The sequence below is a fragment of the Vulpes lagopus genome, chromosome 7 (assembly GCF_018345385.1).
Source record: "Vulpes lagopus strain Blue_001 chromosome 7, ASM1834538v1, whole genome shotgun sequence".
In the NCBI taxonomy this organism is placed as follows: Eukaryota; Metazoa; Chordata; class Mammalia; order Carnivora; family Canidae; genus Vulpes; species Vulpes lagopus.
Genome location: NC_054830.1, coordinates 29676117 through 29704108, shown reverse-complemented (window position 1 = coordinate 29704108; position 27992 = coordinate 29676117). Strand labels below are relative to the sequence as shown.

Here is a 27992-nt window from a genome sequence, read left to right as displayed (position 1 = left end):
AGATTTGACCCAACAGGACAGGTCAAGATTTACAACAGTTTATCAGCCCTGGAGGAAAGAAAGCTTTTCATTCTCAGTAGTTCAAGCACATTCCCTGATTGAGGTTTCATAGGTCTTAGGTGGTCATGTGCCCATTCCTGTACCAATCACTGCAGCCAAGGAGATATCATGTTGATTGGTTAGGCCTGGGCCACATGTCCCACCCACCCTGGCTCCAGCACAAGGCTCAGTTAGCCCTACAGAAATTATAGAATGGGCTGAAAGTGGGGAAAGCTAGTGACTGAGATTCAGAAGCAAGTTTCACTTCCTAAGGAGTGATGGTAAAGGCAAAGAGAGGAAATTTAGAAAAATACACTCTATCATTATTGTATGTACAAGTACTTCAATCTTCCAGGGGTGGTGGGAGGAAGGAGAAGGGAAAGTCAGGGGACCAGACCCTTTTATTTTTTTATCCAGGCCGTAGTTGTTAAATATAATTGAAAGTCAGGGACAGCCTGTAAGTTTCTGGACAGTTCCTATACGTTAAAACAATGGCTCCCAAGTTTGAGTGTGTTTTAAGAAATATTTAGAGCAATTATAAAAAATACCAGTCTTTGAGACTTCACCCTGACCTGAGATTTTGTTGTTCTGACTTACAGAATTTGCACATTTATAACCTTTCCCCATCCTCCCATACATATTACATACAATCTAATGAAAATGAGCTCAGTCCACTCTTTAAGAAACGCTGTTAATAAACCTTTTCCTAGTTTAAATAGTGTCTGAAAATAAGCTGAGGATGCCTTGTGTATGGGAGGTCCAGTCACATTGAAGCCTATACCTTTAGAAGTGTCAACAGCCCATCCGATCCCATGATTCCATATGAAGGTACTGCCAGCTGAACACCCCAAATATGTAACACTGCAGTCCTTTCACCCTTCTCCCCAAAGGGCACTTCCAGATGTCTGCTGGTCATTTGAGATCACAAGATCTCTGTTCTCTGTTGCTCTAGGCCAGCCTCCCTGGCAGCAGTGGCCAACTCTCTGACTTCTGACATGTATTCTAGGTTCTTCTCTGTCATCATTACAATAGTGCTCACCATATCATGAACTTATTATCCAAATACAGTTTCAAGAGATTTTACTGTGGCAGAGAAACTTTCATTTCATTCACTTAGTAATGTCTAGTAGAAGCTTAAAAAAAAAAATCAAAAAAAGTTCCCAAACCTTTTGCTATTCCCGCACCCTTCAAGCACTCCAGAAAGACTGAGGTTCCCCCCTGAAAGTTTCAATAATTAGAATATCTTTTCCCTGCCTTCATTTCCTAAAGAAAGTCACCAAATCCCCAATTAAAATGCTTCTAATGAGCTAGTTTTTGCTCCCCACTTTGTCAGGACAACTTCCACCATATTACCAGGAGAGGGCAGCAGACTACAGCGCTCCAGGAAGCAAGCACTTGAACTAGAAAGAAAAACCAAAAAGCCCAAAGCATGTAGCAATAGTAAATGCATGAATTTTGAAATAACACCCTTCTATTGTGATATTTTTCCGATCTCAAGTTAGTTTCTGCAACTCTCTGGCTAATCATCCCATTAACAAACTACATCATCACTCGTGTTGCCAGAGACAGGTAAAAATCACCACAGAAACATTCCAGCAATATGTATGATCACTTTCATAATGGATACCTGGGAGACCAGTCATTCAGACCAGTATGAGTTGGAAAGGCCTGGTGCTGTGCTTGGAATAACATACATAAATTTTGAAGGAAAAAAAAAACCTTTTTATTAAGTTATAACATACTTGACTTTCCAGAACCAATCAGACTCAATTAGCAAATGCCCTTTATATGGTAGATTTTGCTTATAAGGAGGGAAATAGAACCAAGATGTTTGACTCCCTAGGCTTGTCTCCAAAGGACTTAAAATCCAGAAGACAAATATACCCACCCAACTACCTATATTAGAATGCTAGTGCTAAATGCAAGGAAGCTGCTTATTTAAATGCGTATGTTGAGCATTTGCTATGGAATTGTCGCACATGGTGCATAAAGCCCTTTATTGCTCAGTTAATTGCCCAGCAAGAGTAAGATGCAAGTAAAATACAGACTAGGACACTGAGACTTAGGTGGTAGCTTATCTGAGCTGAGACCCCTGGCCAATGTGACCTCCATACTTGCACTCCTAACCCTCCTTTTTAGAAGAAGAGGATGCTATTGGTTATTCTGCTTATTACAAATAATAGCACATGCCCACTTATGGCAATGCTCTTCGTGATGGGGCCTTACATTTCCCCTGAAGTCCCTCAAGGCTTTGCACTATAAGGAATGGGTTCTACACATTATGCATTATGAAGAAAGTTGTCACCAGGAACCAACAGAGGGCAGCAGTAGATACACCATTCTCCTTTATCTGCCATTAGGACCTGCCGGCCCCAGGCCACCCGGCAGGAGATGGGTGTAGGGCTTGAGAGCACCAATTTCTCATTGCCATTAAAAAAAAAAAAACAGATCTCACCATGAAGGAGGCTAAAAATGTCCCCAGCAGGGATCAAAGTTCACTTGGAAATGTCTCGCTTAATAAAGGGAACTAAGAGATAAGGGATGTGGCACTCCTTCTCCAAGACATTTGACATTGTAGATGGTAAATATGCCCACAAGCTTTTAGCCCAGACCCTGAAGGATGCTCACTCTCCTACGGACTCCTTGCAGATGAGCCAGATGTAAAAATGCTAAGTATCCATGCCGGGTCTGCATGCACTGTGGCGACAGGGTCCCCAAGGCCGGCCTGCAGCTGTGGAGCACCCGCCCAACACTGGCATGGATGCCAGTATTGGTAGTGAAGACGGGACAGTTACAACAGCCATGCCATCAGGAGCTGAGGATGGCTCTACAGTGACTGGCACCTAGCGATCGAGCACTCATTGCTTGTGACAGCATGTCACCCCTGCACTTGTCTGAGATGCAAGACTTTTCAAAGCAAGCAAAAGCACTCCTTCCATAGGAGAAGGGAGAGGGGAAACAAGAATTGGCATGCAAAAACTAAAATGGTAACAAAAGATAGTCGGGACATTTATAAATGAGTGTCTGGTCCCTAATTGTTTTCCAAAAGGTCTGTGTGAACATGGTCATCTCAGCCAGGGCCATGGTAATGTTAGATAAAACCTATCATCAAACGGCCACAATTTAACCCTTTTTTAAAAGATTTTTTATTTATTTATTCATGAGAGACATAGAGAGGGAGGCAGATATAGGCAGAGGAAGAAGCAGGCTCCTGGCAGGGAGCCTGATGTGGCACTTGATCCCAGGACCTCGGGCTCACGTCCTGAGCTGAAGGCAGATGCTCACTGCTGAGCCACCCAAGCATCTCAATTTAACCCATTTTGACCTACAAAAATGGCAATTTCCTATGACTTAGCCAATTAAAATAACAAACAGCAATATAATGGCCACTAACTTTTATCAAGCACTTAACTTAGTGCCTGGAACAAATTCCAAGTGCATTCCACATGTGAACTCATTCAGCTCATAAGCCAGTGAGGAGGTAGGCTCTCAGTCGACATACGAGGTAACAAAGGACCAGAGAGGCTAAGTAACATGCACTAAGTCTCACAGCCAGGAGGTAGCAAAACTCACTTGGAACCCAGCTACCAAGTTCTGGGCCTCAGGGACCAGAACATGATTGACCGGGAAGGGTTTCTTCAGGGCCGATGGGCCCAGGGAGCCACCTTACAATCTATGTCTTTCCTTCCCTAGGTCAGTCAATACACATTTGCCATGTGTAGTTATCGGGAGAAAAAAGCGGAGCCTCAGGAACTTCTCCAACTGGATGGCTACACTGTGGACTACACCGACCCCCAGCCAGGTACCCACCCACCCGCTAGGCTATGAACCCCAGAACTCTCCCTGGACATGAACCATGGGTCAACTAATATTTCCTGGGCACATCCTCCATGCTAGGCACTCAAGCCACATTCCCAGGCTTCACGGGTGACCAGGACGGCCACAGTCCCTGGGCTGACGGAGTTTCCATCCTGGTTGAGTGAATGCCATGCCATTCAAGGGCTTTGATTTTACTCAAGGGATCTTTATAAATCCAGAAAGGAAACATAATACGTTTTTCTTTCACATAACCCTGCCCGCATCACATATGTACTCCACCTAAAATGCTAAAAAAGAAATTACTGCTGGGGGAGTCTTACATGTACAGTAAGGACTGCATGTACGTGTGTATGTTAGTGTGTGTGCTTTACACCTGTGATGTGTGGGCTTGGCGGGTGTTGTGTCTCCATGTCTAAGTGAGCCTGTCCTGTATCTGCTAACTACAATCCAAGGTTAGCTGATGGCACTTGAAAAGAAAGCTCTCCCTAAATTCTTCTTTCCCAAGTAGACACCAATCCACAAGCATAGACATCCAAGCTCCTCAGCCTTATGTAACTAAAAGAACCACACAAATGGTAGTATTTCTCATAAGTTCTACATCCTGCCCCCTCACACCTCTTCCCCCCACCCATTTTATCTTTTTCCCGGGAAAAAAAAAATGAATAAAAATCAGCCTCAAAGAACCTTCAAAATGGGGAGGGGGGGTGCGAAATCTTTTCAGCATATTAATGAACAACAAGCACCAACAGCCCTCTCCCAGAGAAGTTTATTTTTATGCCAAATCTGCACAAGGGAAGCATTTCCAACCATACTGCATTATTTGGCCCAAAACCTTTTTTCTACTCCCATATTGCTCTTCCACATGCAACAAAATACACATAAAAGAAAAACAGAGTTTGAGAAAAGATGGAATGTTAACCTGAAAAGGTGTGGCAGGGAAGGCCTGAGGCCCAGTCCGCTTAGGAAAATTAGCCCCTTCAGAGTCCCAGCCCTGAGTGGTGTGGACTCGTCCCCACACCTCCCCCTGGGTAATCTGTCTGCCTCCAGCGCAAGCACGATACAGAGCTGACCACAGAAGGCGAGAATTAAAGGCTCCGCCTGGAAATCCTTCATAATAAGTAGAGCCTACAAGTTTGAAACAATTTCACGCAACATCTCATTGAAAAGATGTGGCTCCTGCATTAAGAAACCGGCCCTCACAGGTTTCTGCAATAGTTTGCATTCTTTTCAGACCATTGAGTTCCTTTCAGAAAAATAGATTCCAACTTTCCCAAGACCAGCATTTTAAAGCGGGGTGGGGGGTGGGGGGGCAAAAGGCCCCAGGTGCGTAGGATATGCCATAGCATCTTCTGGTGGTAATTCCTTCTAAGCCAGTTCCCAGGCCCCTTGCCCCCACATGATTGCATTTGGACCTTACCACAATCCCACCAAAGAGACCAGGATCCTCTTCCCATTTTGAAAAGAAAGAAAAGGAGCTGGAACCCGGGGTCTAGCCCACGTCATTCTTTGGCACTTGCAGTAAACCATAGCTATGTGTACTGCTACTGCAAAGCTAGAATTGTTATTTTATCGTAGGAAAACAGAACTCTCTTCCCACAACGGGGAGGGCAGGAGCCGAGAGAAAGCTGTTCTATATACATACAAAAGTTAATTGTGCACATATATTATCAAAGCTTCTTTTTTTTTTTTCTACATTGGTCCCATGGGATATAATTTATAAATTCCTTTACCAAGGATGCACATGGAAAGTAAGTTGTTTATGTTCTGGAGAATGATAAGCAACTTCTTTTCCGTTCTTCCATGTGCCAAGTCCTATTTATCTCCAAATGTTTGATTGAAAATGGAGATTGCAATACTCCCAATTGTCCTAAGAAGTCTAACTCAGAATTTCTTAAAGAGTCCTTGAACTCCCGGGCCCCGCTCCTAACCCATGAACCGGAGGGGAGGAGGCCAGAATCCTTATATTTAAATAAGCACTGTCGAGGATTCCTGTGCACTGTCAAGTTTGCCAGCTGGAGATGGAAGTCATGCACAATTTAGCCACTGTCCTCAGAGATTCGAAAATCTCCTCAAGCTCTCCCTGACAGGTGAGTGTGCGAACGGGGATGGACTTCTGAGTCCCTCCGGTTCCCGCTGCGCTGGGCTTGGCCCAGATGTTGGTGGAGCCCACAGGTGGAGATTGTTTATGGGGAGGCAGCCTTGAAGGCGTGTGTGTTCTTGCCTTTGTGGCGACCTCGGATCTAGATGGGCACCCAGACACCAGCCTGTGTGCCAAATCAACTCTACCTGTTTAGGATCTTTGAAATATTACTTCGACGAATTGGTAAATAATTGTATGTGAATTTTACATACAGGCTATGCATCTTGAGCTTAAAATGAGAATGCTTCACCTTGAGTTTCCCTGGGGGCGGTTTGGAGAGTATACAGTGATCTCTCAAGTCCTATTAGATTAAGTAATTCAGTCCAAATAAAAGGATATTCAGAATAATTCAATGGCACAGTTTATGCAACTACACTTAGCCCTGGACAACGTTACCCTTGTAAATAGACTGTGGCCGTCCAAGCAGCTTTGCTGGAACAGCCGTCCCCCCGCCCCCGCCACCTCACCCCCCCAGGGAGCTGGCCAACCTTCCCTGCCTGGTCCTTTCCCAGACGTGTCCTCTTGTTCTTGACAGGTCAGTACCTGTGGGGCTGTTTCCCCGGTTCCCCGTGAAGAGCCCCTGCACACTGTCACACATCATGTCCCACAGACGCAGTCCCCAGGAATCGCTGCCTTGTCTAAAGCTCTGCTGCCTCGGAGCATGTGTTGTTCACTTTGCTTTCTCCTCCCTTGGGTTGCTTTCAGCGGGATTGTTCTGGTCCCCCCTTGCTTTCACTGGTGTGCCTTCGGTCTCCAATGCCTTCTGAAAAAGCTCTGTGGCTCTCCGCTGCTGTCACTGCCACGGCTTCTGCTGCTTTACATAGTTCTCCTTGTGCTCCACTCGCTCCACAATTAGGCTTCATTCTGTGGTTAACAACTAGTTCTCAGAGAGCTTTTGCTGTGCGCCGGGCCATGCTATTGGGCTTTGGGCTGTACAGCACGAGGGGTGCACTAGTCAGCCGGACAGGGGGGCTAGGAGCCCAGCTCCAATGCCTACAGCCCTATTCTGTGTCCATCGGCTAGTTACAGCCTTCTCGGTGATTGTTTCCTCATTTATAAAATGGGAATGATAGTACTTACTTTGTAGGGCCATTGAGAGGATCAAATAAAAATCTGAAAACTTCTTAGTTTCTTTCTACCTTTACCTCTCCACTTTCCAAAGCAACCCTGTGAACTGACCTTCCGAGAGTAGCTCCAGGAACACAGCCTCCCCATCCCCTGGGTGCAGGTCCTGGAGGGTAGGGAGTAGGGCAGGGGGAATCACCCTCCAGTGATACTGAGCCTGGCATTCACTGGACAAGCATCACAGTAGCTAATCCCAAAAGTTACCATGAGGCTAGGCTGCAGAAGGTCTGTTGACTCACTGTTTTAGCTCCTTCATGTTCACTTTTCGGGGCTTAAAGCATTCCTCAAAGCTCTTCTTCCTTTTCCTTCCAGATTTGCCTTCTTATCATGCTATCCATTCATCTCATCAGATTTTCCTTGCTTGCTAACTGGATATCATCCTATCCAAACCACACATTTAAAAACCCTCCATAAGAAATTAGGTAAAATACTCTCTCCTAATCATAACTACCAAAAAGCTTTTGTTAAAAATGCTATAGCACTATGCCCTCCGTGCGAAGAAGTAGCTGTTGATTGTTCAAGAGCCCCTGGCAATTCTAAGTGCAGAATTTCCAACACACATGCAGTCTATGGGATAGACACGCCTGAATTAACATTAACAGCACAAAGAAGTCTTAGCGTCACCAGAAATCTCTTCCCGTTGCCAACTACCAAGCCACCTGGTGACTGGGCCTTTTTGGAGATTTGGGGGTGCTATTCACTCTGCGCATTCTCTTCTCTGTATTAAACTGATAATTGGGAGGGTGATGAGCAACCTGATGGAGAAAGGAAGCTTTATTTCCAGCCAGAAGTGTACCTAAAATTATAATATTTTGGAATAGATTGACAGACACAATGTAGCTGTAGCCTGAGCCCAAAGAAGCTTCCACCTACCTCTCCCTAAATTTTAACCTTGAGAGTCACCCATGGATAAACAATGGTCTGTAGAGCATTCATTCACTCAACAAGTATTTGCTAAATACCTACTATAAGCTATGCACTATTCCAGGCATGAGGGATACAGCAGTGAACAAAATGGACAGACATTCCTTGTCCTTATGAAGTTAAGTAAATTCTTGTCAGAAGGTGTTAAGCAAGATAAAAAAGGATGGCAACTGAGGGGTAAAGGTCAGGGAGGGACTCAATAAGAATGAGATGTTGGAGCAATGATATGAAGGAGATGATGATGTGAATCATGCAGACATCTGGAGGAAGCATATTCTAGGCACAGGAAACAGCAAGTGCAAAAGTCTCAAGGTGAGAAGATGCTTAGAGTGTTCGAGGAACAGCAAGAGATGAGTGTGGCTACCGGGAAGTACGTCCACATATGCACAAAGCAGGGAGTGGGAGGAGACAAGGGTAGAAGTAGCAGTGGGTAAATCTGTGGAGCCTTGCAGGCCTTGTCAGAACCTAGACCTTTCCTCTGAGTGAAATGAGGATCGACTGGTTTTGAGCAGAGGAGTGCTCTTGCTAAACTGATTTGACTCTTGCTAAACTGATTACTTTGGCTGCCATTGGGAGTCGACTATAGAGAGTGAGGATGAAGCAGAATCTTACAGATAAGATAGGAGACCATTAAAATAGTCCATGTGAGAGGTGACCATGACTAGAATGCAAGCACTGGAGGTGGAAGAAGGGGTCAAATTCTGGTATAATGCTCTGTAGGTAAAACCATCAGAATTCCATTGGAAGTGGGCAGTAAGAGGAAGTGAGACGTCAAAAAGGACCCCAGGTCTGAGGGCTTGAGCATTTAGAGGGACGAGCTCAGCTCTACTGAGGAAAGGAGGAGTTTGGAAGAAAGACCAGGAGTTCAGTGTTAGATATGATGAGCTTGGGGTGTCTAGCAGATATCCATGCAAAGTCAAGACAACCATTAGATGTTCAGGTCTGCAGTTCACAGGAGAGGCCCAGTGTGGAGATAGAAATGTAGGGACTATTATAAGCAGATGCATGGTGTTTAAGACTGGATGGCATCACTGAGGAAGAGAAGAGGTTCAAGGACACACCAGGATGCTACGGCACTCAACAGTCAGGAGAAGGAAGAGAAGCCAGCAAGCAAGACTGACAAGTAGCAGCCAGGAAGAGAGAGGGAAATTGGGTGACCTGGAACCAAGTGAAGAAAGTGTTTCAAAGAAAATCAAATATCAGCCCATGGATTGAATAAAATGTAGATTCTGAACTGACCTTTGGATTCAGCAATGTGGAAGTCATTGATGACCTTGACAAGTTCCCATGGGGCAGCAGCCTGATTGGAGAAGGTTTAGGGCAGAATAGGGGGAGAAAGACTGTTGTTACTAAAAGTGTGGTCCTGGGGTATCTGGGTGGCTAAGTGATTGAGCATCTGTCTTTGGCTCAGGTCGTGATCCCAGGTCTGGGGATCAAGTCCTGCATTGGGCTCCCTGCAGGAAGCCTGCTTCTCCCTCCGCCTATGTCACTGCCTCTCTTTCTGTGTCTCTCATGAATAAATAAAATCTTAAAAAAAAAAAAAGGAAAGGAAAGAAAGTGTGGTCCTTAGACCAGCACCATCTGCATCCTCTGGGAGCTTGTTAGAAATGCAGGTTCTCAGGCTTCTAACCCAGACTTACCAAGTCTGCATTCCAACAAGATGCCCCTGGGATTCATAAGGGCACTAAAATTTTAAGAAGCACTGGTAGAGATTCCTCTTATACTGTAAAGCAAACAATAATAGGACAATAGCTGAAGGGAGATGTGGGGTCGAGATGTTCTTGTGGTGGTGGTGGTGGTGGTTTGTTTTTAAAAGTGAAAAAAATAATAGTATGCTTAAAGACAGATATCTACCCCACCAGTACACAGCCTGCTTGACAATTCTGTCCCCAGCAAGACAAAGACAATGACAAGAGCCAATCTCAGAATGTCTGTTTTTAAATTACGACTTCACTCTGTGGCCAAGTGGGTTTCAGAGTTCCCATTCTAGAGTCAGATTCTCCCTTCCCTGGCCCAAAGAAAAGCAGCAGAAATGGCCTTTCTCGGGCCTTGGTTCTGCTGAGAACATAGCAGCTCAGCTTAATAGTGTTTATTCCCTTTTATTCCAGGTTTAGAGGGTGGCCGAGCCTTCTTCAATGCAGTCAAAGAAGGAGACACCGTGATATTTGCGAGTGATGACGAGCAAGATCGCATCTTATGGGTCCAAGCCATGTATCGGGCCACTGGGCAGTCACACAAGCCTGTGCCCCCAACCCAAGTCCAAAAGCTCAATGCTAAGGGAGGGACGGTGCCTCAGCTGGATGCCCCCATCTCCCAATTTTGTAAGTAAATATGCCATTTGTTTACAATAGCTCTGTAGAGGAAAGTAAATTTTCCAAAGTTGAAGTAGAAAATCTAGTTGCTTTTGTGTTAAGGATTCATAAAATATGTTTGCTGGGGGAAAAAAAAATATGAATTTGGAGGGGTGGTGGGGAGTGGGGACCAAAATGTTAGATGAAAGTAATTTTAAAGTGCAATACTTGACATTCCCCCCTGCCCCCCACCCAAGGACTAAACAGAGGAGAATGTATTTTAGGTGGATTTTTATCTCTTTGTTTTGGTGAGAGTTTGGAATTCACAGCCAGACTTGTATTTGTTTGAGTCCTTCAAATATAGTAGGTTATGTATGTCTTTGACTCATTTCTTCCTATTAAAAGTAATTTTAAAATAGGGCTCGATTTGAAGTAAATTTAAATCTGCAACTTAGAACCATTTAAAAATAAATGATGACATTATCACATGCAGTGGAAAAAAACAAAAAACAACAAAAAAAAATGGTACCTAAAATCCCATTCTGAGCAAATATACCAGGACTCAAAATTGAAGCCGTCTGTTTAAACAGCCCCAATTCAGTTTCCAGTTTTTTCTTTTACCTCTACATCCATTTCCATTTCTTGCCCCTTTGCCATGACTTTTTCTACCTTGGGGAGTTTTTCTTTTTTTTTTTTCTCACAATACTTCTGATACATGAGGGCAAGGTGAAATCTACCATACACCTGGAGGGAGTTATTTAATCAAAGAAAATGGAAACACGGGAAACCTATAGCACCAAATAAAGTGATTCATTTTAGTTACAAACATTAACCCTAACCAGGGACATCCACCTTACCCTATCAGGTCACTCGCGGATCACTCAGGTACAAGTCATTTTTAGCGATAGTTATGATTACTCCTTACTTTAGCCTGGACCCCACTCAATCGAGTTCACAGAGACAACTGTCTAGGTGATGAGACACACAAACGAGGAAGATAGATCTGAGGTCCCTGTGCTCAGGATATCTCTGTTCCAGTAGGAGAATCTAGCCAGCACACAAGTCAAGAAACAAGTTAAGATAGTTGTAGACGTTAGAAACTATGAAGAATGTAATGCAGTGGTGACTGGGTAGCGAGAGATGATCTGAACTTTAGCCCAAGTGATAGGAATTCAGCTCCACAGTACCTTAGAAAAGAGAACTGCACCAGCTGGGAAGGCAAGTACAAAAACCCACAGCAGAAACTTGACCTTCACCCTGATGCCTCTACATGGCCTCTCCCCCTGTCACTCTTAAACAATATGTGCATTTGATTCAAATGATTTTGCAGCAACAACAAAATAGAGGTTAATTCTCACTCCAGTGTATACTGTCATGTCCATTTCTGCCTAACAAGACTGTATGTTCTTAAACCTTGTAACTCTCTTGCTTATGGGAAAGAAATTCTTTTTGGAGGAGAAATACTCTCTATCAGGTCCTCCCAATAATTCCTGTCTGGTACCTATAGTTTCTTAAAGGAAGGTGCATTCTCCATGGAACATTGTGGACAATCATACAATCACCATGGGTTTCCATGCAGAAAAACCTGAAAGAAGGAGGCAAAGGTTGAGGAAGGAATTTGGTGTAAGGGCAGCCCTCCCGACCATAACCACCACCAACTTCCCCATGATCTTCTTGCCTTCTCTAACATTTAGGACACTTGGATTCATTTGAGAGCAATAAAGAGACAGGGCAACATCTCCTTCTATTGGTTTAGTCATGAGTTGAGATAAAACATACCCCAAAATTTATTTAATTTGTTTTAAAAACTACTCTGTGATGGAATCCATCCTTTCACCTTGCCTAAGAGGCTCCATTTTAATAAATTTAGAAATAACACATCCTATCATATTCCTCTGAAATGGAATTATCTGTACATCAGGGAGGAAAATTCCTAATTATAATCATCATCCAAATCAACCTCATAGAACATGGATCTCAGGTGGTATTTGGAAAATACTGGTTTTATTTCCAAAGAATCTCAATTTCTTCTAAAGTCATTTCACCTTACCTTCAGTGTTCTTGTTCATCATCCACCCAGATCAAGAGATTACTGCTTCATTTGTGATTAGCCTCACTTTTTCCTTGTTAGGATAGGAAAGAGGAAGAAATTCAGGAGTAAAAGTAAATGGAAACCAGACACTATTAAAAAAAGAAATCCACTGATGGAGGCTGTAAGGAAGGGATAGTTGTCTCCTTGTGGAAATACATAGGGGCTCTCGATTAAATTCATTAGATTAGGATTCATTCAGCAATGAAATTAGAATCCTAGTCATTGGGCATCAGCAGGAAGATTTAATTGAGTGCACATCAGCTTGATGTATGTCACCACCCTAGTTGACATAGGGAACTTGCATTAAATGGGACACCCAAAGGAAGATTCTAAGGGTTAGAATTTGGAGAGTGGATAATATCATCCCTAGAGAGCATGGGAGGTAGATGATTGAAGGGATGAGAGAAGGCAACATAATTCATGCCTCTGAAATTTATCAGTAGCTGGTGGTGGAACCCCCCTCTCTCTCTTGTCTCCTTAATCACTGCTCAGGAACAAGGTTCTCTAAAGAGTGTGAGGCCCTACCACACCTGCCAGGTTTTATAAGAAAAAAGGTACCACTTTCATCCATGCAGACTGCGTGCTTCATTAGTCATTTTTCACCCAGACAAAACTGTGAATGGTGCCTATTGAGTTATGCAGTGCCCAATCTGCACAACTGTACACCATTGACCCTGTAATAAATGAAAATCCTTACCTAGAGCTTCAATCCAATAATGTTGAACCCAGTAATCCCATAGTTACTTTACTACTCCTGAAACAGAGGCTCAATACTACTCCAGATTCTTTCTATTGTTAGTTTAGGCACTTAATAAAAACTGCAACCAGAGTAACAGCAAATGAGCCTTCTGTTCCCATAAATTAGCAGAGGAATCCAGTCAGAATTTTAACCAACCCAGCCTTCTGCACTTGATTGTTTGGAGTTAGGTGTACTTAAAACCAATGATAAAGATCAAAAAAAGGAACAAGAAGCTCTACATTCCATGGAGTTACTGAGTAGTGATGCATAACAACCAAAAACTGGCTAGGGGTTTGACAGTATATCATAATTTTTAGTGGAATCTGCTACAGAATGGTGGTTATACAATCACTTTACAGCTGCATTTAATTTGTTAAACTCAAACCATTACTATTAAACAGATCAGGCCTCATTTGTGGGTAGCAGTCAAACTCACAGTGTTGATTTATTTTGAGAGTTACCACCTTATCCAGATTTGCCCGCGACTTCCCTGGTTTTCTCACTAAAAGTTTTGTCTCCAGAAACGGCCTTGGTTCTGGACAAACTGGGACTGGTTGGTCACTTGGCATGACAAAGCAAGGTTCTAGAAAAATGCAAAAAAGTTACAACATAGTAATAAACAGCAATCTTTGAGCCTTTTGCTGATATTTGGTTCTCGGCCCATATTGACACATCACAAACATTCAGTTGTGGGTTCTGTAACAAAAAGAGTAAACACAATCAAGTATTGCATTTTAAAAAGGTTTCCTTGACTTCCAAAAGGTAAGGGTCATTCTCAAGTACCTAGTCCTGTACACAGTTCATCAAATCTTGGCTTTAAATACGTGTTCGAAGTATTTGCCTTTCTTGCAAGTGAATAATTTTTAAGAACAACGTTTCAGTGAGTTAACTTTGTAATCACTTTACTAGTATTAGTTGGCATAGGGAAGCTACAGAAAAATGGGAGAGGTTTTTAGGGTAGAGAAAAATAAACACTCCAGTCTTGTCATGTCGCTGTCTGCTAAAGGGGGAACTTGAGAATGGAACATTTTACAGTTTGGGAAGCTCAGGAGTAATTATGAGTTTATTTGGGTCTTTCTAAATTCAGTTTGACAGACTTCTGGGTGCAGTTTTTATTTTTTGCAATTTCAAAATGAAAAGACACGTCTAAGAAAGAGTGGAGTGGAGTATTTATATGGAATTGTAAAAACCGAAAAAAAAAAATAGATCCTGCTATTCATTAGTTTGTATGTGACTCTACAATGATTTTGGGAGGGTTCCACCAAACTTTAAAACCTTTTTGTTCTTTTGTGGTTTTTTTGGTGTGTGTTCTTGTTGATTTCCTTTTTCCCCCTTTCATTTTGGTTGAAACGTGAAAAAATTAAGTCAGTGGCCAGCTGTACGTTTTTAAACAAGTATTTATGATTTTCCAGTTTTTAAGGCCAATGTTGCTCACCTTGGAAACTATGTTCAAGTCTGTTGTCGAGGGTTGCCACAATTTATTATGCCAAGTGGCCTCTCATTGAGACACCTGATGCCTGTCCAATCTGTGTTAGAGGAACAGTAAAAACCAGTACCTCCGTTCTCATTCGGAGTGGGGGGAGGGGGGATTTTAAGCTTTGCTCGTTGATCAATGATTACTTGATATATCACTTGCAATGAGTCTCATTTTAATGTCTGTTTCTCAACTAATAACTGTTAATCACATCATACATCCCTAAAGTTGGATGTTTTGAGAATTGTTCTATTTTTGCTACCCCCCAAACAGACTTCAAAGTTAGTGGGGTCTTGGTTACTGTTGGTTTGGGAGGGGGGGTTGATTTTGGTTTTTGTTTTATTTTGTTTCATTTAAGTTTCCTTGTTCAATCTTTGCTCAAACCCGAGAACTTTAGCTGCTAGGTTAGAACTCCTGTCTGCTTTCCTGAGCCTTGTTGCTAGTCTTTATGTTATTCTGGTTTGTTCCTTCTTACCCTGCTAACTTCTAGCTGGACTGAAGGGTAAGTGTTCCCCTATAGCTAGCACAGCTCAGATAATCAGACTAGATTATCTGACACCTGCAATGTGCTTCCTCCCTCTCCTCTTAAATCTCCCTCATGTCTAGACTTTGTAGTAAAACTTTTCATGTTATTTTCCTGACCTTAGGTTTGAAATGTAAGCTTCCATACGGAAACTAGGATGCATGTGATGTGTGCATAATTGCCTCCTCTCCTTGGCTTTCATATTGGCATCAAATGATCCTCTGAGTAAAGCCAACCATTAACATCTCCTAATTTTTTTCATTCCGAGAATATTAATTAGCATCATAACAAAATGGCAAATGATGCCTTTGTTTCATGGAATTCACAGCTACCTGACTGCTTAATGCCTGAAAACAGATCATTTTGCACTCTGATAATGTGTTATTGTTTTTCCTCTCCCATTCCAAAGATAAGAATGGTCAGCTGTACCTGTGGGGTGGTAACCATGGATACCTTAACAAATAGAAAAGTGGGGTAGGACACCCAAAGACATTAACTGAATAAGATTTCAAGAAACTGCTGAATACAATGAATAAAGTAAACGCATTATTTGAACACTAAAGAGTTCATTCTACCTGACTTGAGGGTGTGCTCTAAGTAAGATCCAAAGGAGGATTAATTTTGAAAGGAGAGCTATAATACATGGGATCACACACACAAAAACAGGAAATTAAGGACACGATTGAGTCCATGTAGCTTTTTCACAGAAACTTCAGATTCACAATCTCACAATACCGTAGAGGGTTTGGACCTCTGGTCTAGAATGTCTCACTGCTACTCCCCCAATGACAAGGATAACAATAGCTTTTTCGATGTCATTTGTATTGGTACTAATTTTTCTAAAAATACACCTGTAAGAGAAAAAAGAAACTTTAAAACTTAGACAAACCTTTCTCTTCGCTATTTGAGTCACTAATGAAAGAGAATCTACAATTCCTTTATTCATACAGAGAAAAGCTGCCCACCCAATGTATTGAGGGTAGACTTGACCTTAGAAGGAAATAGAAAAACCAGTCAAGAGAGCAGGCAAATATGTACTTGAGTATTCTGAATGCTGATTTAGAAACTGTAGGTCATATCATTCTCCGCCCATTTAATAATAGTACTTTCTTCTAATTCTTTGTTTCTTTAATTTGCTTTCTTTTCCCCTTTCTTTCTTTTTTCTTTTGTTTTGCATAAATGTACCCCTGGCTAGCAGACAGATTTTTTTTCACCACTCCAAGCAGATACTTAATTTAACTTAACTTTACTTTGAATGTCTGATGAGGCATTTTAAAAGCTTACCATAGAATGTGAATATAGTGGGAATTTAGGGTTTTGCTATACTTTTTTTTTTAAGAATGAAAGGATGGGTGAATAGATGTCTGAATGAAATCTGTTTTGAGCGAATTTACATATATTTGCACAACAACGCATTGCTATCCTAGTAGATTTCCAAATAGTCGTTTGCCTTTACTCCTTTCTATAGTTTTATCTCATGAAGAGTTTTGCTGTATCTTCTTGTATTGTCAACTTGCAGTTGCTACGTTGCAGGAATGCAATATCAAAGCATTAATTCAATATCAAATTAATTTGCATGACCCCAAGCCACATTGTAAATCATTTTCCTTCTTGTTGCAAAAGTAAATGACTTTTTAAAAAGAACAGACTCCCAAAACCAGGTCGAAAATTTTCCAAATGATATGATCTACATAGTCCATGTTAAATGAAGGTTCGTTTCTTTGTTAACTACTTTAGGCACATTTTAAATGTATTATTCACTCATCAGCCGAGCACACTCATGTCATGTAGTGATTTACAGTAAGATACATTATTAATTAGCCAACTACAGAAAGTTTATTTTTGCTCCTGTCACAGGGAATGTAAAGACATCATCAAGTACTCCGTAAATTAATTGAAAATATAATAAATACAGCAGGGAAAATTACAAATCATTTACTTATTCATTTTGAGATCGTTGACAAAATCTCTCATGATTTTTACTCTAACTGTCTTATAACAAATTATAAAAATTAACTTGAAGTAAACATCACATGTTTATCCCTTTGGGTGTACTTCCATAATAGTTTTAAATTCAAGATTTTTGCAAAATGAAACATGGCCCTTCATAGCTTCTGAGAAGCCATTCTCTCTTGGCCAAGCAAGTTAGCTTGACTGAGTCAAGGGGACCATGAAGAAATGAAGTTGTTTCTCAAGGGCAGCAGGCATGGGAGGACCAATCTTTTGCTTGCTATGCAGAGCTGAGGCAGAGCACAACATCCCCTGGTTACTTGATCATGCCACGAAAAACTCTTCTAGAAAAATCTGTAAACAGCCAGCTGCCATCAATCATTGTCATTTCTTTATTTCATGTCTTCTGATGAGGTTGACTACTGTCATTGTTCGTTATTGTCCAAACCATACATTCACTCTTGTACTGTCAAGCAGATATGACAAGCACACATTTTCCATATAAGAAAGATACAAAGTCACCTTTTAATTTGCAGTTTGGGTTCACAATGACTTTAGAGTCACATTAGCTATTCTCTTGCCTCTAGCATCCATCAGGAGTAGCAACAGCCATAGCTGTGCTCTACATTTCAGTGATAAAGTGGCACCTCTAGCTTATTATAAAAGGGACTCATTAGAGAAAGGAGCCTCTCTGAGACAATTTATTAACAGTACAATCATAATTATTTTCAACAGCCGAATTTCTTTTTTCCTAGCCTACAAAAAGTTCTAAAATGTAATGCTACAAAATAAAAAGAGAGATTTGACCTTTTGTCCTCATTCCCTCAGCTGTTAGAATAATGGGAAAATCTCAATAAAATGAAAATTTGAAAGCTGTATTAATACTCCCAAGAAAAGTACATGTATTTGGTAGACCTTATTGCGAACTTGTCTAAAAAGTTTTGTATCTGAACCAGATCACATAAATAGGCTTGTTATTAAGACAAGAGATCATGAAAAATCTTATATGTTTCCCATGGCAAGGAAGAAAAAGGAAATGAATATTACACATGAAATAAACCCAAACATCTGATCAATTAAAGAACAACATAACTAATTGGGTCATCAATTAGTGACATCACTTGAATTTTAATGAAGTAGATAAAATGAGAGTATAAAATCCATTTTTTAAAGTATAATCATATCACTTTAGGAACCTGTATTTTCCCAACTTTCCTTAAATGCCAAACCAAAATTGATTTTGAGTAAACTTGGGGTAAAGTTCTGATGAATTTCCACTCAAAAGTGTACCTACCTTCCATAAGTCTTTGTGTCCATCAGCCTGCTTCTGTGTCATGGATACCATTAGTAATATTTTAAGTTTCTTAATGTTGTTTAGGTACCTCTGTCAACTTTATTCATCTAAGGTTAGTCTGAAGTCATGTCTGTGCCTATGCTATACAGGACTTCAGAATTTTTATGCAATTAAACCCCAGAAGTAAAACAAGTAGCATTGTTTGAAAGATGTGTTGAATTATGCCCTACCTGCAGAGCCTATAAAATTACACAGCCAATTTTTAGAGCATTTGGAGCCCTCGCAGACCAAGGAAGGCATAGAAACTTCTCAGCCAGGTCCAGAAAAAGTAAAGGTTTAAGTCAATTCTTAAATTGCGGTCAATCCTTGATTTCTAAAAGAGAGAGGGACAGAAAGAAAGAAAGAAGAAAGAAAGATGAAAGAAGAAAGAAAGAAAGAAAGAAAGAAAGAAAGAAAGAAAGAAAAAAGAAAGAAAGAAAGAAAAAAGAAAAGAGCATGTATTAATGAAAAAGAGCATTGGTATACATTTCCCAAAGCCAGAGATAATCCAAACATCATTGGAGATTTTAGCAGCCACATTACCCTCCTAATTCTGTTTTGCTCACCCTAGTGTTCAAATTCATTTTCATTCTCTTGACACACAAGCCAAACATTGGCAAAGGAAGCGATCCCAAGGTGTCCTGAATTCAGGAAGTAACTTTCTCATATTTTGCTTTGGGCTGTTTTCGCCTTGCTAATGTCAGCACTGGAGTTTTCTTTTTCTTCCATCAACCAGTTCCAATTGTTTGTACAGGGGAAAATGGAGTTGCAAGGAGCATCTATTTTGTAATGTTCCGCACAGTAGAAGAACAGACTGGGCCAGTGCAAGAATGACTATATGGTGTTGCTTGGGAAGCACCCACAAGTTCTTTGAAACAGAATTTGGAACAGCTGGACCACTGCAGTGTTTTATTTTAAAATAGACAACATATGTAATGCATATGGTCCTAGACATGTATGGAGACACAGGCAGACAATCTGAATGGTATCCAAAGACACCTGCACCTAGAATTCTGTTTCCTTCTATAAGATTTTTTTTTCCCCGAAGAGCACATGTTCCCACTTTTGGATTTGCAAGATGCCATCTGAATCCCCATGTGTGTGACTCTTTAATAAAGTCAATGGGAAGTTTCCTGGGATGGAAGTGTCAGAATAAGTCAGTTAATAAACACCTCCTAGGGACCTGGCTCCTCTGGGAGCTGACAGGGGAAAGAACAGATCAGAAACTTGCCCTCAAGGAACATATTATCTATCAAGGGATTCAACTGTGTGTGGGTGTTCTGACCACAGAGAAATGGGAACATAAACCAGCTAGAACACAGAAACAGGACGTGGGAATTAGTTGTACAGGGGCAGAGGAGAAGCACAAAGCAGAGAGACTGGGAAGGCTCCCAGCTTCCTAGAAGCAATATGGTTTAAGAAGCAACCTGTAACTAACATTAGCTATAAATGCAGAGACATCCTCGGCTCGCTGAAAACATTAAACAAACTGGCTTCAGGAGCACTAAAAAGCCTGCCCACTCCCTCACAGCTAAGGTTTATTGAGCACTTACTATGTGCTGGGTACCCAGGTGCTTTACAGGCACTTCTCAGCAGAACGTCTCAGCAACCTTCCTAGGGTAGACTCAAACACTATTTTCAACTTACATATGAGGAGAAGAACACTCAGAAACACTAATCAACTTGCCTCACGTCACACCCCTGGTCGTGGCAGGGCTGGCCTCACATTCAGTCTTTGTGACCCCTTCAGCCCACCTGCTTTACCCCCCTGCTATCCTAGCTCAAATATCCTGTCCCCATTGAATTTAGTATATCAACATTTCATAAAAATAAAAAAATAGAATATATTTGTTGAAGTAGTGAATTTATTTATTTTGATGAGATAAATTCACTATTTTAACACATATGTCTTGAGTACCTGCTATGTACCATGTACTGACATACTGTTCCCAGTGCTCGGAATACAGCAGAGAGTAAAAGTACCAAAATCCCTCCTGGGATGGAGCTTAAAAATCAGATCCCTTTTCCTGACACCTTAAAATAGCGTCCCTTCCCCCCCCACGCCCCTCCCCCGCACCCCTCACTCCGCTCCCCTTTCTTTTTTGAATATAATAAGCTCAGTGAAACTCTCAAAGATTTCATGGAACCCAACCACCCTTTTAAGCACTCTTGAGTTGTTGGAACCATTAAGATAATGAGCCTAAATCTGAGTAAATGATGATTTTGTGTAAGCAAAATCCAGGGGCTGCTCGTTTTACCTGCTGGAAATTCCCATTGCATTCAGCTCCATCTTATACATGTGGGAGTTGTGCGAGAGATCTTAAGGATGGTTAAGTGACAGTGACCTCACCGAGGGACGTGGAAATTCAGCTCATCTTGCACCCAAGGAAACTGAGTCTCATAGAGAGCAACAAGCCGCCATCCCACAGCTTATTTAAAAATAGAGCTCAAACTAGAGTCCAGATCTCCTAAAGCAGTCCCAGTCTCATCTACATGTGGACCGAGAGAGAGAGGGAGGGAGGAGAGGAAGAAGGAAAAAGGAATTTTTATGTTGATAGGGTTGCTTTCGGAAAGGAAAACAGGCTGATTTTAAGCATATTTTTCTGTAAGCCTGCTTTAAAACGTTAGTAAAAGAGAAATTGTTCTTTAGATATACTCTAAGCCAGGAATTAGCCCGGTGAAGCTGTATTGTGATGCATCGGGGAGGCGGGGAGTGGGTCTGTATCCAGGTCCCTGCAGAGGAGCCAAGTTGTCTTTTCAGATCCGTTTCCTGAGTGGGCAGGCAGCAAGGCGAAATAGTTCATCGCAAACTTTTCAAGAGGTTCAACAAATAAAGAAAAAAAGACTTGAAACGTGTGTCATATTTTTAACAGCTACAAAAGACCCCCCCTTCTCTCTGAGCTAAATGACCGGTTGCACCATCATAATTGAAGAGCAATAAAATAGTGAGCCAAACTGGCAAAGTAAGGCCCGGGCCGATTTGTCAGCTTGCAAGCGTCTTCTGAGAAATTTGAGAGCAAGAAGCTGGTGCTAGCCAAAATGCCTCCTCTATCTGTTAAAATTGGGAGGCACGAGGTGGGTGAGGCTTTTTATGAGGATGAAATAGGATAAGCAATTTGTGTACCCCACTGTTATTTTTCCTGAACTAAACTGACCTGGGACTGACCGGATGGAGGCAGGAGGGCATAATCTGTCCTACGGGACAGAAAGTGCCACCTGGACTGCAGGAGTGTCCTCCTGCCGGCAGAGATCTAAAGTTGGAGAAGGTTTAAGACGCCTGCCTTGGGCCAGAGGAGTCTCACACAGACACACTCTAGAAGCAGCTAGCTTTTTCCCCGGCGTCAACTTCCTGGACACCTCTCTTACTAACCATCCTGAGTCAAAGGAGAAATATAGTTTGGAGCCCAAACAACCAACAAAAGAAATCCTCATATATAAAGCACCTAACCAGAAATTGAAAGCACTTTCTTGAAGACAAACCCGAGGCAATTAACACAGCAAAGAGAATTCTTTCTAGTATGATTCTCATCCAAGTGATTTCCCTTCCAAAACCGTGTGTTTTACATTTCTAATGGAGCAATTTGGCTATTAAAATACACATTCTTCAACTTGTCTTCTGGAAACTCTTGCTTCTGTGTGTCTGGGGCATAAACAACACATCCCGTTCAAACACTGACCACTTGCTGCTTCTATGAAAAATGACTAGGGATTTGAAAAGTCTAACAGGAAGAGGGCAAAAACTCTGACATACCACGGATTTAGGTCTGAGTGACATACGAGATCCATGATATGATGAGAAACCATCATCTTAGAGTCACCCTGCTACCCTGCTTAGAGTCAAGCATTCAGTCATGCCCCAAGCATGGAAGGGGGGGCGAAAAACTGCCTGGGATGAAGGCCATGTATGAAAATACACCCAGACACCCTCTCAAGTCAGAAATTGATTTTCCTCATGTCCAGACAGCATCGCTGGTCCCTGGCAGCCCCCATATTCCAGCAGAATACTGCACGCAAGGGGATGAATAAACTCTTGCTTAATTTGATATGAGATTCTTTTTTCTTTGCAGTCTGCATATCAGGAGACTGAGTAAATATGAGGTGGAGTGAGCCGATTCCTTTAATGCCAGATCGCCATTCCTCCCTCTTCGGGATTTACTTGGTCTCAGTTGAGTTGAATTCTGAGCTATTTTGCCGACTGAGTAGAGAGTATTTTAGTTACACATCTTGAGATTAATTAGTTAGCCCTTAGGAGGTTTTGCTTGCAGCCTTCACCCTGTAAGAAAAAGTGTGAATACATTGAGACTATTAATTCACAATAAATGGCAGATCATAGCCCTTGCTGAGTAGATCTGTTTGTCTCTTTCATAAGCTTTGCTAACTGTAAGCACCCTTTAAGGCAATGACCTTGGCTATCACAAACTAAATTCCCATTTAACTTATTCTCCAGGTTTCCCTGAAAATCTTTTGTTATTATTATTATTTTTTTTAATTTTGGAGGGCGGGGACTCAAATCTCTTGTGAAACCAAATTGGCACCGGGGATGTGGAAGGGGAGGATACTAATATTGTCACTTTGCTGAAAATCAGCATACCCCTTTTTCCAGCTAATCCCAATACTTGTAGAGAAATTGCTCTAGACATAACCACTGGAATGGCAGTATCTATTAAAAACAAACAAACAAAAAAAACTAAAAAAAAAAAAAAAAAAAGCTAAATAGGGCTTTTATAAGCAAAGACCCGATCTGCTTTCAGTGTTCGGTGAAATGCAGGCGAAGTTACGGTCGTGTGCTTAGTTTTTAAAGAACAACATAAATGCACTGGAGTTGTGATCATTTGATACACACGTTGATGCCAATATATTTTTGCCTAAATGCAATAAACTCACCAGTAAGTGATGCAAGTTGACAATGGGAGGTAAAAAGAGTATCTTGCGGATGTTGGTGGGAGGCAACGGGGGAAGAGCTAGCGTTCATAATGCCTAGTGAATTCCTGTGTATTTGAAATGTCAAAGAAAATGTGATGTGTTTCTCTGAATTGTGTCTCTCTCTACATGTATAAATGAACAGACGCAGATAGAGCTCAAAAACATGGCATGGATGAATTTATCTCTTCCAACCCCTGTAACTTTGACCACGCTTCCCTCTTTGAGATGGTGCAGCGCCTTACTTTGGATCACAGACTTAATGATTCCTATTCTTGCCTGGCAAGTATATTCTTTGGTCTACAGCAATTTAAGCCTGATAACGTGTTTTCTTTTTAATGGAAATATTTCTCTACCTTTATATCAGAAGCTCTTTTTGTCTGTTACAGAGCCCTTTTTAACAATTAGAAATATGTTCTTGATTTCCTGGGTGGAGATAGTTTTACTTACCAAAGAAAGAAGACAGAGAAGGAGGAAGTTATCAGTAGAGACGGATCCAATTCCCCAGCCTCCCTAGCTAAGCTTCCCCCTTTTCAGCTGCTACTTGAGAAATATTCCCAAGAGGGTAATCGAGTTTGGCACCTGCTTGTGGAGAACTTGTAAAAATTGCCTCGGTTTCTTAGATTTTCAGACTCCCCCTCCCTCCCCTTCTCAGATGATAAGACCCTGTACTTCTGTCTCAGAAACGAATGTGTTCTTTTTGTTTATTTTTCAAAAATTAAAATGATTTGTAAATAGACTTCACTTCGCTGCTTTTCGTAAGCTAAACTGGTTGGGGTTTGTTTGTTTGGATGGCTTCTCGTTTTTTCCATAGTATTCAAAGCCTTTTTCACCCTTTGGGGGAATTTTTTTTATGGTGCTTTAGACATTTGGAAGTCCAGCTCTCCAGCAAGAGCATCAGCATTCCTTGAAATCCTGTTCTAAGCCTAGATTTAAATCATTTAAATGCAGGGGACAACTATTATGTTTTTCTCAAAATTCTGTCTTTATTGGATTCCTGAAGATACATTTTGGACTTTATACTAATCAAATTCAGAAGACTAAAAAAGACCCCGTTTGTTTCCTTCTACAAACCATAAATTGTTGACTTCATTTCTTAAAGGTAAATGATATTAATCCCACTTTATAGATGGGAAAGGTGAGGGGAAATAATGAAATGACGACAGAGAGGAAAAACCTCACCCCTGACTCTACACATTAAGGTTAATGTATCTATATATTGCCAATATTATATAATTTACTAAGGTTAACATATTTTTGATATTTATGTAAATATAATGAAAATCTGTTTCCTTTCTAAGTGACATGGCTATTTCCTACATCTATTCTTACTACTTTTTATTTTAAATTCTGTTTTTTTTTTCCTGTAACCAGAAGCCAAACTATTAAAAATAGTAGATAAAATAGTCTTAAAAACAGAAACGGGATTATATGGAATAATTTATTAATCTGCGTCTCATAAAAGATTCATTGATGATCTCGGGTTTAGAATCACTTCATCAGAAGAATCTGAACTTTGCCAAATTGGAAAGGAACACTTCACTTTGACTTAAAAAAAAAAAAAAAAAAAAAGCTTACCTTGCATTGCAAGGCAATTTTTCTCAAATGTGTTTCCTATGATTATGTGATTATTCATGTAATTATAAATTGCATTCATGAAAGTTGTAAGACTATGCCGCTGAGCTTAATTCCTATTCTCTTGAGGAATTTTTTTAAGGTGTTTTATTTTCATGACTTTTTTCACATCATCATTTTTTAAAATAATTTTCTTTTTCACTAAGAGATTCAGTCACTAAGGAGAATTAGCAAATGCCCTCTAAAAAATTAAACCAGAAGTGAAATTTTGAAGCTTGCTCCCTATTAATCACGTATATACTTCAAAATATGCTCCAAAATCCAAAATTAATTATGAATATCATAAAACAGTTTTCTTCTGCATTTCTATACCTGTATCTATTAATCATTATCCCAAAATTTCAGAAAATAACAGCAATTAAAAGGACCTTATCTCCTGCCTCTATATATTTCATTTTCTCATTATTACAATCTTTTTTTTTTTTCAGTTAGTTTTGGAGACCGACCAGCAGGGATACATAAATTTTTCTGTGTCTTCGACTGAGTTCCTAATTGATATTTCTTCAACTCTTTTCAAAGCAGCTATTTTGGCATCTACAAAAGACTTGGTGTCATCTGAGTCGTAGAAAATATATTTTAATCTTTCACAGCAGTGTTGTTTCTAAGATTTAGCATTTGGGGTAGCAGATGGAGTGGCAAAGAAGTTGCCTATAGGGGCAGCCCACTGCCTCGACTACTCTCCCGCCCTCTGCAGTAACTTATAATTTGAAATAGGAAAGATGCCGTCTTTCGTTGGATGCATTGCTGAGCTGCATGTTGTCAATCGAAGAGTCCTCAGATCACTAATACAAGATCAGAGTACTGCAGAGGCCTCTCTCGCTGCGCTTCTGTGGCCTGTACCTGCCCCCCCACACACACCACCATCACTTTCTACTTTTGCCTTTTCTCTCCTAAGACGGAGCAATATTCAAAAGACTCAGAGAGGACCCTCAAAGTAAAATTAAATTTATATTTAAAACAACTCCAAATTCCCAGCTTACAAAGTACTAACCTAAATTGGCTTACAGGCCTTCCCCCACTTTCCAAAAGTTCACTCTATGCCACTTCACTTTTACAAAAAGATCTATATCAGTACTTGTTTTCAATAACCAAAAGAAATCCAAGAGGATTTCACTTTACGAAATGGTGATTGCTTCTTCACTTTACACCATTTTGGCTTATGAAAGGTTTCATAGGAACCCTCCATTTTCTGACAGCGAGGGATACCTGTATTTTTTTTAACTAATTTATTTTTTGTTGCTTCAGAAAGGTACTAAAACCAAAAGAAATGATTTGATTTCAGGCGTGGCTGATCGGTGACCTTGAGTGGAAAGCCACTCAGCATTTCTGATAATCTTTTTTTTTTTTTTTTTTAAGTACATCACAGAGGCAGGGATTTCTATGCCATCATGCTTCCTAATCTGCTCTGAATCAGAGATTCCATCCAGGTTCTCTTTTATAGCAGAGTTTCATCTGGTCATACAGCAAGCAAACAAATAATAAGAAAACAAATAATTGCCAGGGGGGAAAAAATGAAACAAAATGCTAAGCCAGGGCACAAGAAGCACCTCTAAGTTTAATTGAATCCTGTCTAATTCACAACTTGAAAACTTAGTCACGTTGCTCTCTTTGCAAAGTTGCATCATTATCCTCATTTCAAAATTTAAGGAAGATTTGCCTTCCAAGTGAAAGAATTCATAAAGTCCTGGCATGTATGCAGACCAATCCTAATATTTCTTAATGCTTCAGAGTAGGAAAAACAGAAGACTTCAAGGAAGCCAGAGCTGCTTCTGTTTTGTATTATTTGTGAGTCACTTAACAGCCCTGATTTTGGTTTCCTTATCTATGAGATGGAGATAAACCCGCCCTGCCTACCTCACAAGATTGCTATGGGGGCTCAAGTGAAAGATCTTTGTGTAAAACATGATACCAGTTTAAGACATCGTGTTATTATTTCCTCTTATCAGTAACCAAGATTTCACCCTGTCCCCACTCCACTGCTCTTGGGAGGTGTATGGTTCAGTGTTAGAGCAGCAGGTGAGATATTGTTTCTAGAATCATGCTGTCTGCTAATCCAGACTCCAGCAGGACTAGTTCTGGGACACTAGGGAAATTCCATGTCCTCCCTCAACTCAATTTTCCCACCCATCCAACAGGGGTAACAGGACCAACCTCACAGTACTGCTTCAGGGGTTTAAGCAGCCACACAAGGGGGTTAGCATGGTGGCTGGCACCTAGAAGAAATCAAAAAGTGTTGTCTCTGGCAATTTTTGAGCCTCCTTCTCCAATCACCCCCAACTGTAGTAACTCTCAAAAACAAACAAACAAAAAAACCACCACCAACAACAAAAACCTGTATTTAAAAGAAAGTCTCTCCTTTATTCCCCCAACAGGGCTGGTTCAGTCCTGGCCAGGTGTTTGTCCTAGACGAGTATTGCGCCCGAAACGGAGTCCGAGGGTGTCACCGACATCTCTGCTACCTCAGAGACTTGCTTGAACGGGCAGAAAATGGCGCCATGATTGACCCCACCCTTCTCCACTACAGCTTTGCCTTCTGTGCGTCCCATGTCCACGGGAACAGGTAAGCACTGTCCAGAGCTATTCCTCCAAACAACAACAACAACAAAAACCCACTTTTTTTTAAGGCACTATCGATGGTTTATGGCTGGTTCTGTTTTTAAAATTATCCTTATTTTTTAAAAAGATTTTATTTATTTAGTCATGAGAGAACAGAGAGAGAGAGAGAGAGAGAGAGAGAGGGAGAGAGAGGCAGAGACACAGGCAGAGGGAGAAGCAGGCTCCATGCCGGGAGCCCGATGTGGGACTTGATCTCAGGACTCTAGGACCACGTCCCGAGCCAAAGGCAGACGCTCAACCGCTGAGCCACCCAGGCCTCCCTTAAAATTATCTTTAAATCTGTGTTTATTCCCATTCCTTCTGTAGTACACACACACAAACACACACACGCACACATGCGTGCATGCACACATACAAACACAATGGTCTTAG

The 27992-nt window shown here is 41.1% G+C and overlaps 1 protein-coding gene across 14 annotated transcripts in view; it reads left to right on the top strand.

Annotated features, from left to right (window-relative positions):
• CADPS (calcium dependent secretion activator) overlaps positions 1 to 27992 on the top strand; it is a 459187-nt gene that overhangs the window by 295565 nt on the left and 135630 nt on the right. For 13 of the 14 annotated variants that reach the window (XM_041764526.1, XM_041764525.1, XM_041764524.1 and 10 more), the window contains exons 10-13: positions 3733 to 3841; positions 10156 to 10368; positions 23515 to 23651; positions 27377 to 27564. In XM_041764526.1, coding sequence (XP_041620460.1) covers positions 3733 to 3841; positions 10156 to 10368; positions 23515 to 23651; positions 27377 to 27564 — 647 coding nt within the window. Of the gene's footprint in view, positions 1 to 3732; positions 3842 to 10155; positions 10369 to 15133; positions 15146 to 23514; positions 23652 to 27376; positions 27565 to 27992 lie in introns of all 14 variants that reach the window. The other variant, XM_041764518.1, reaches the window with a different exon arrangement.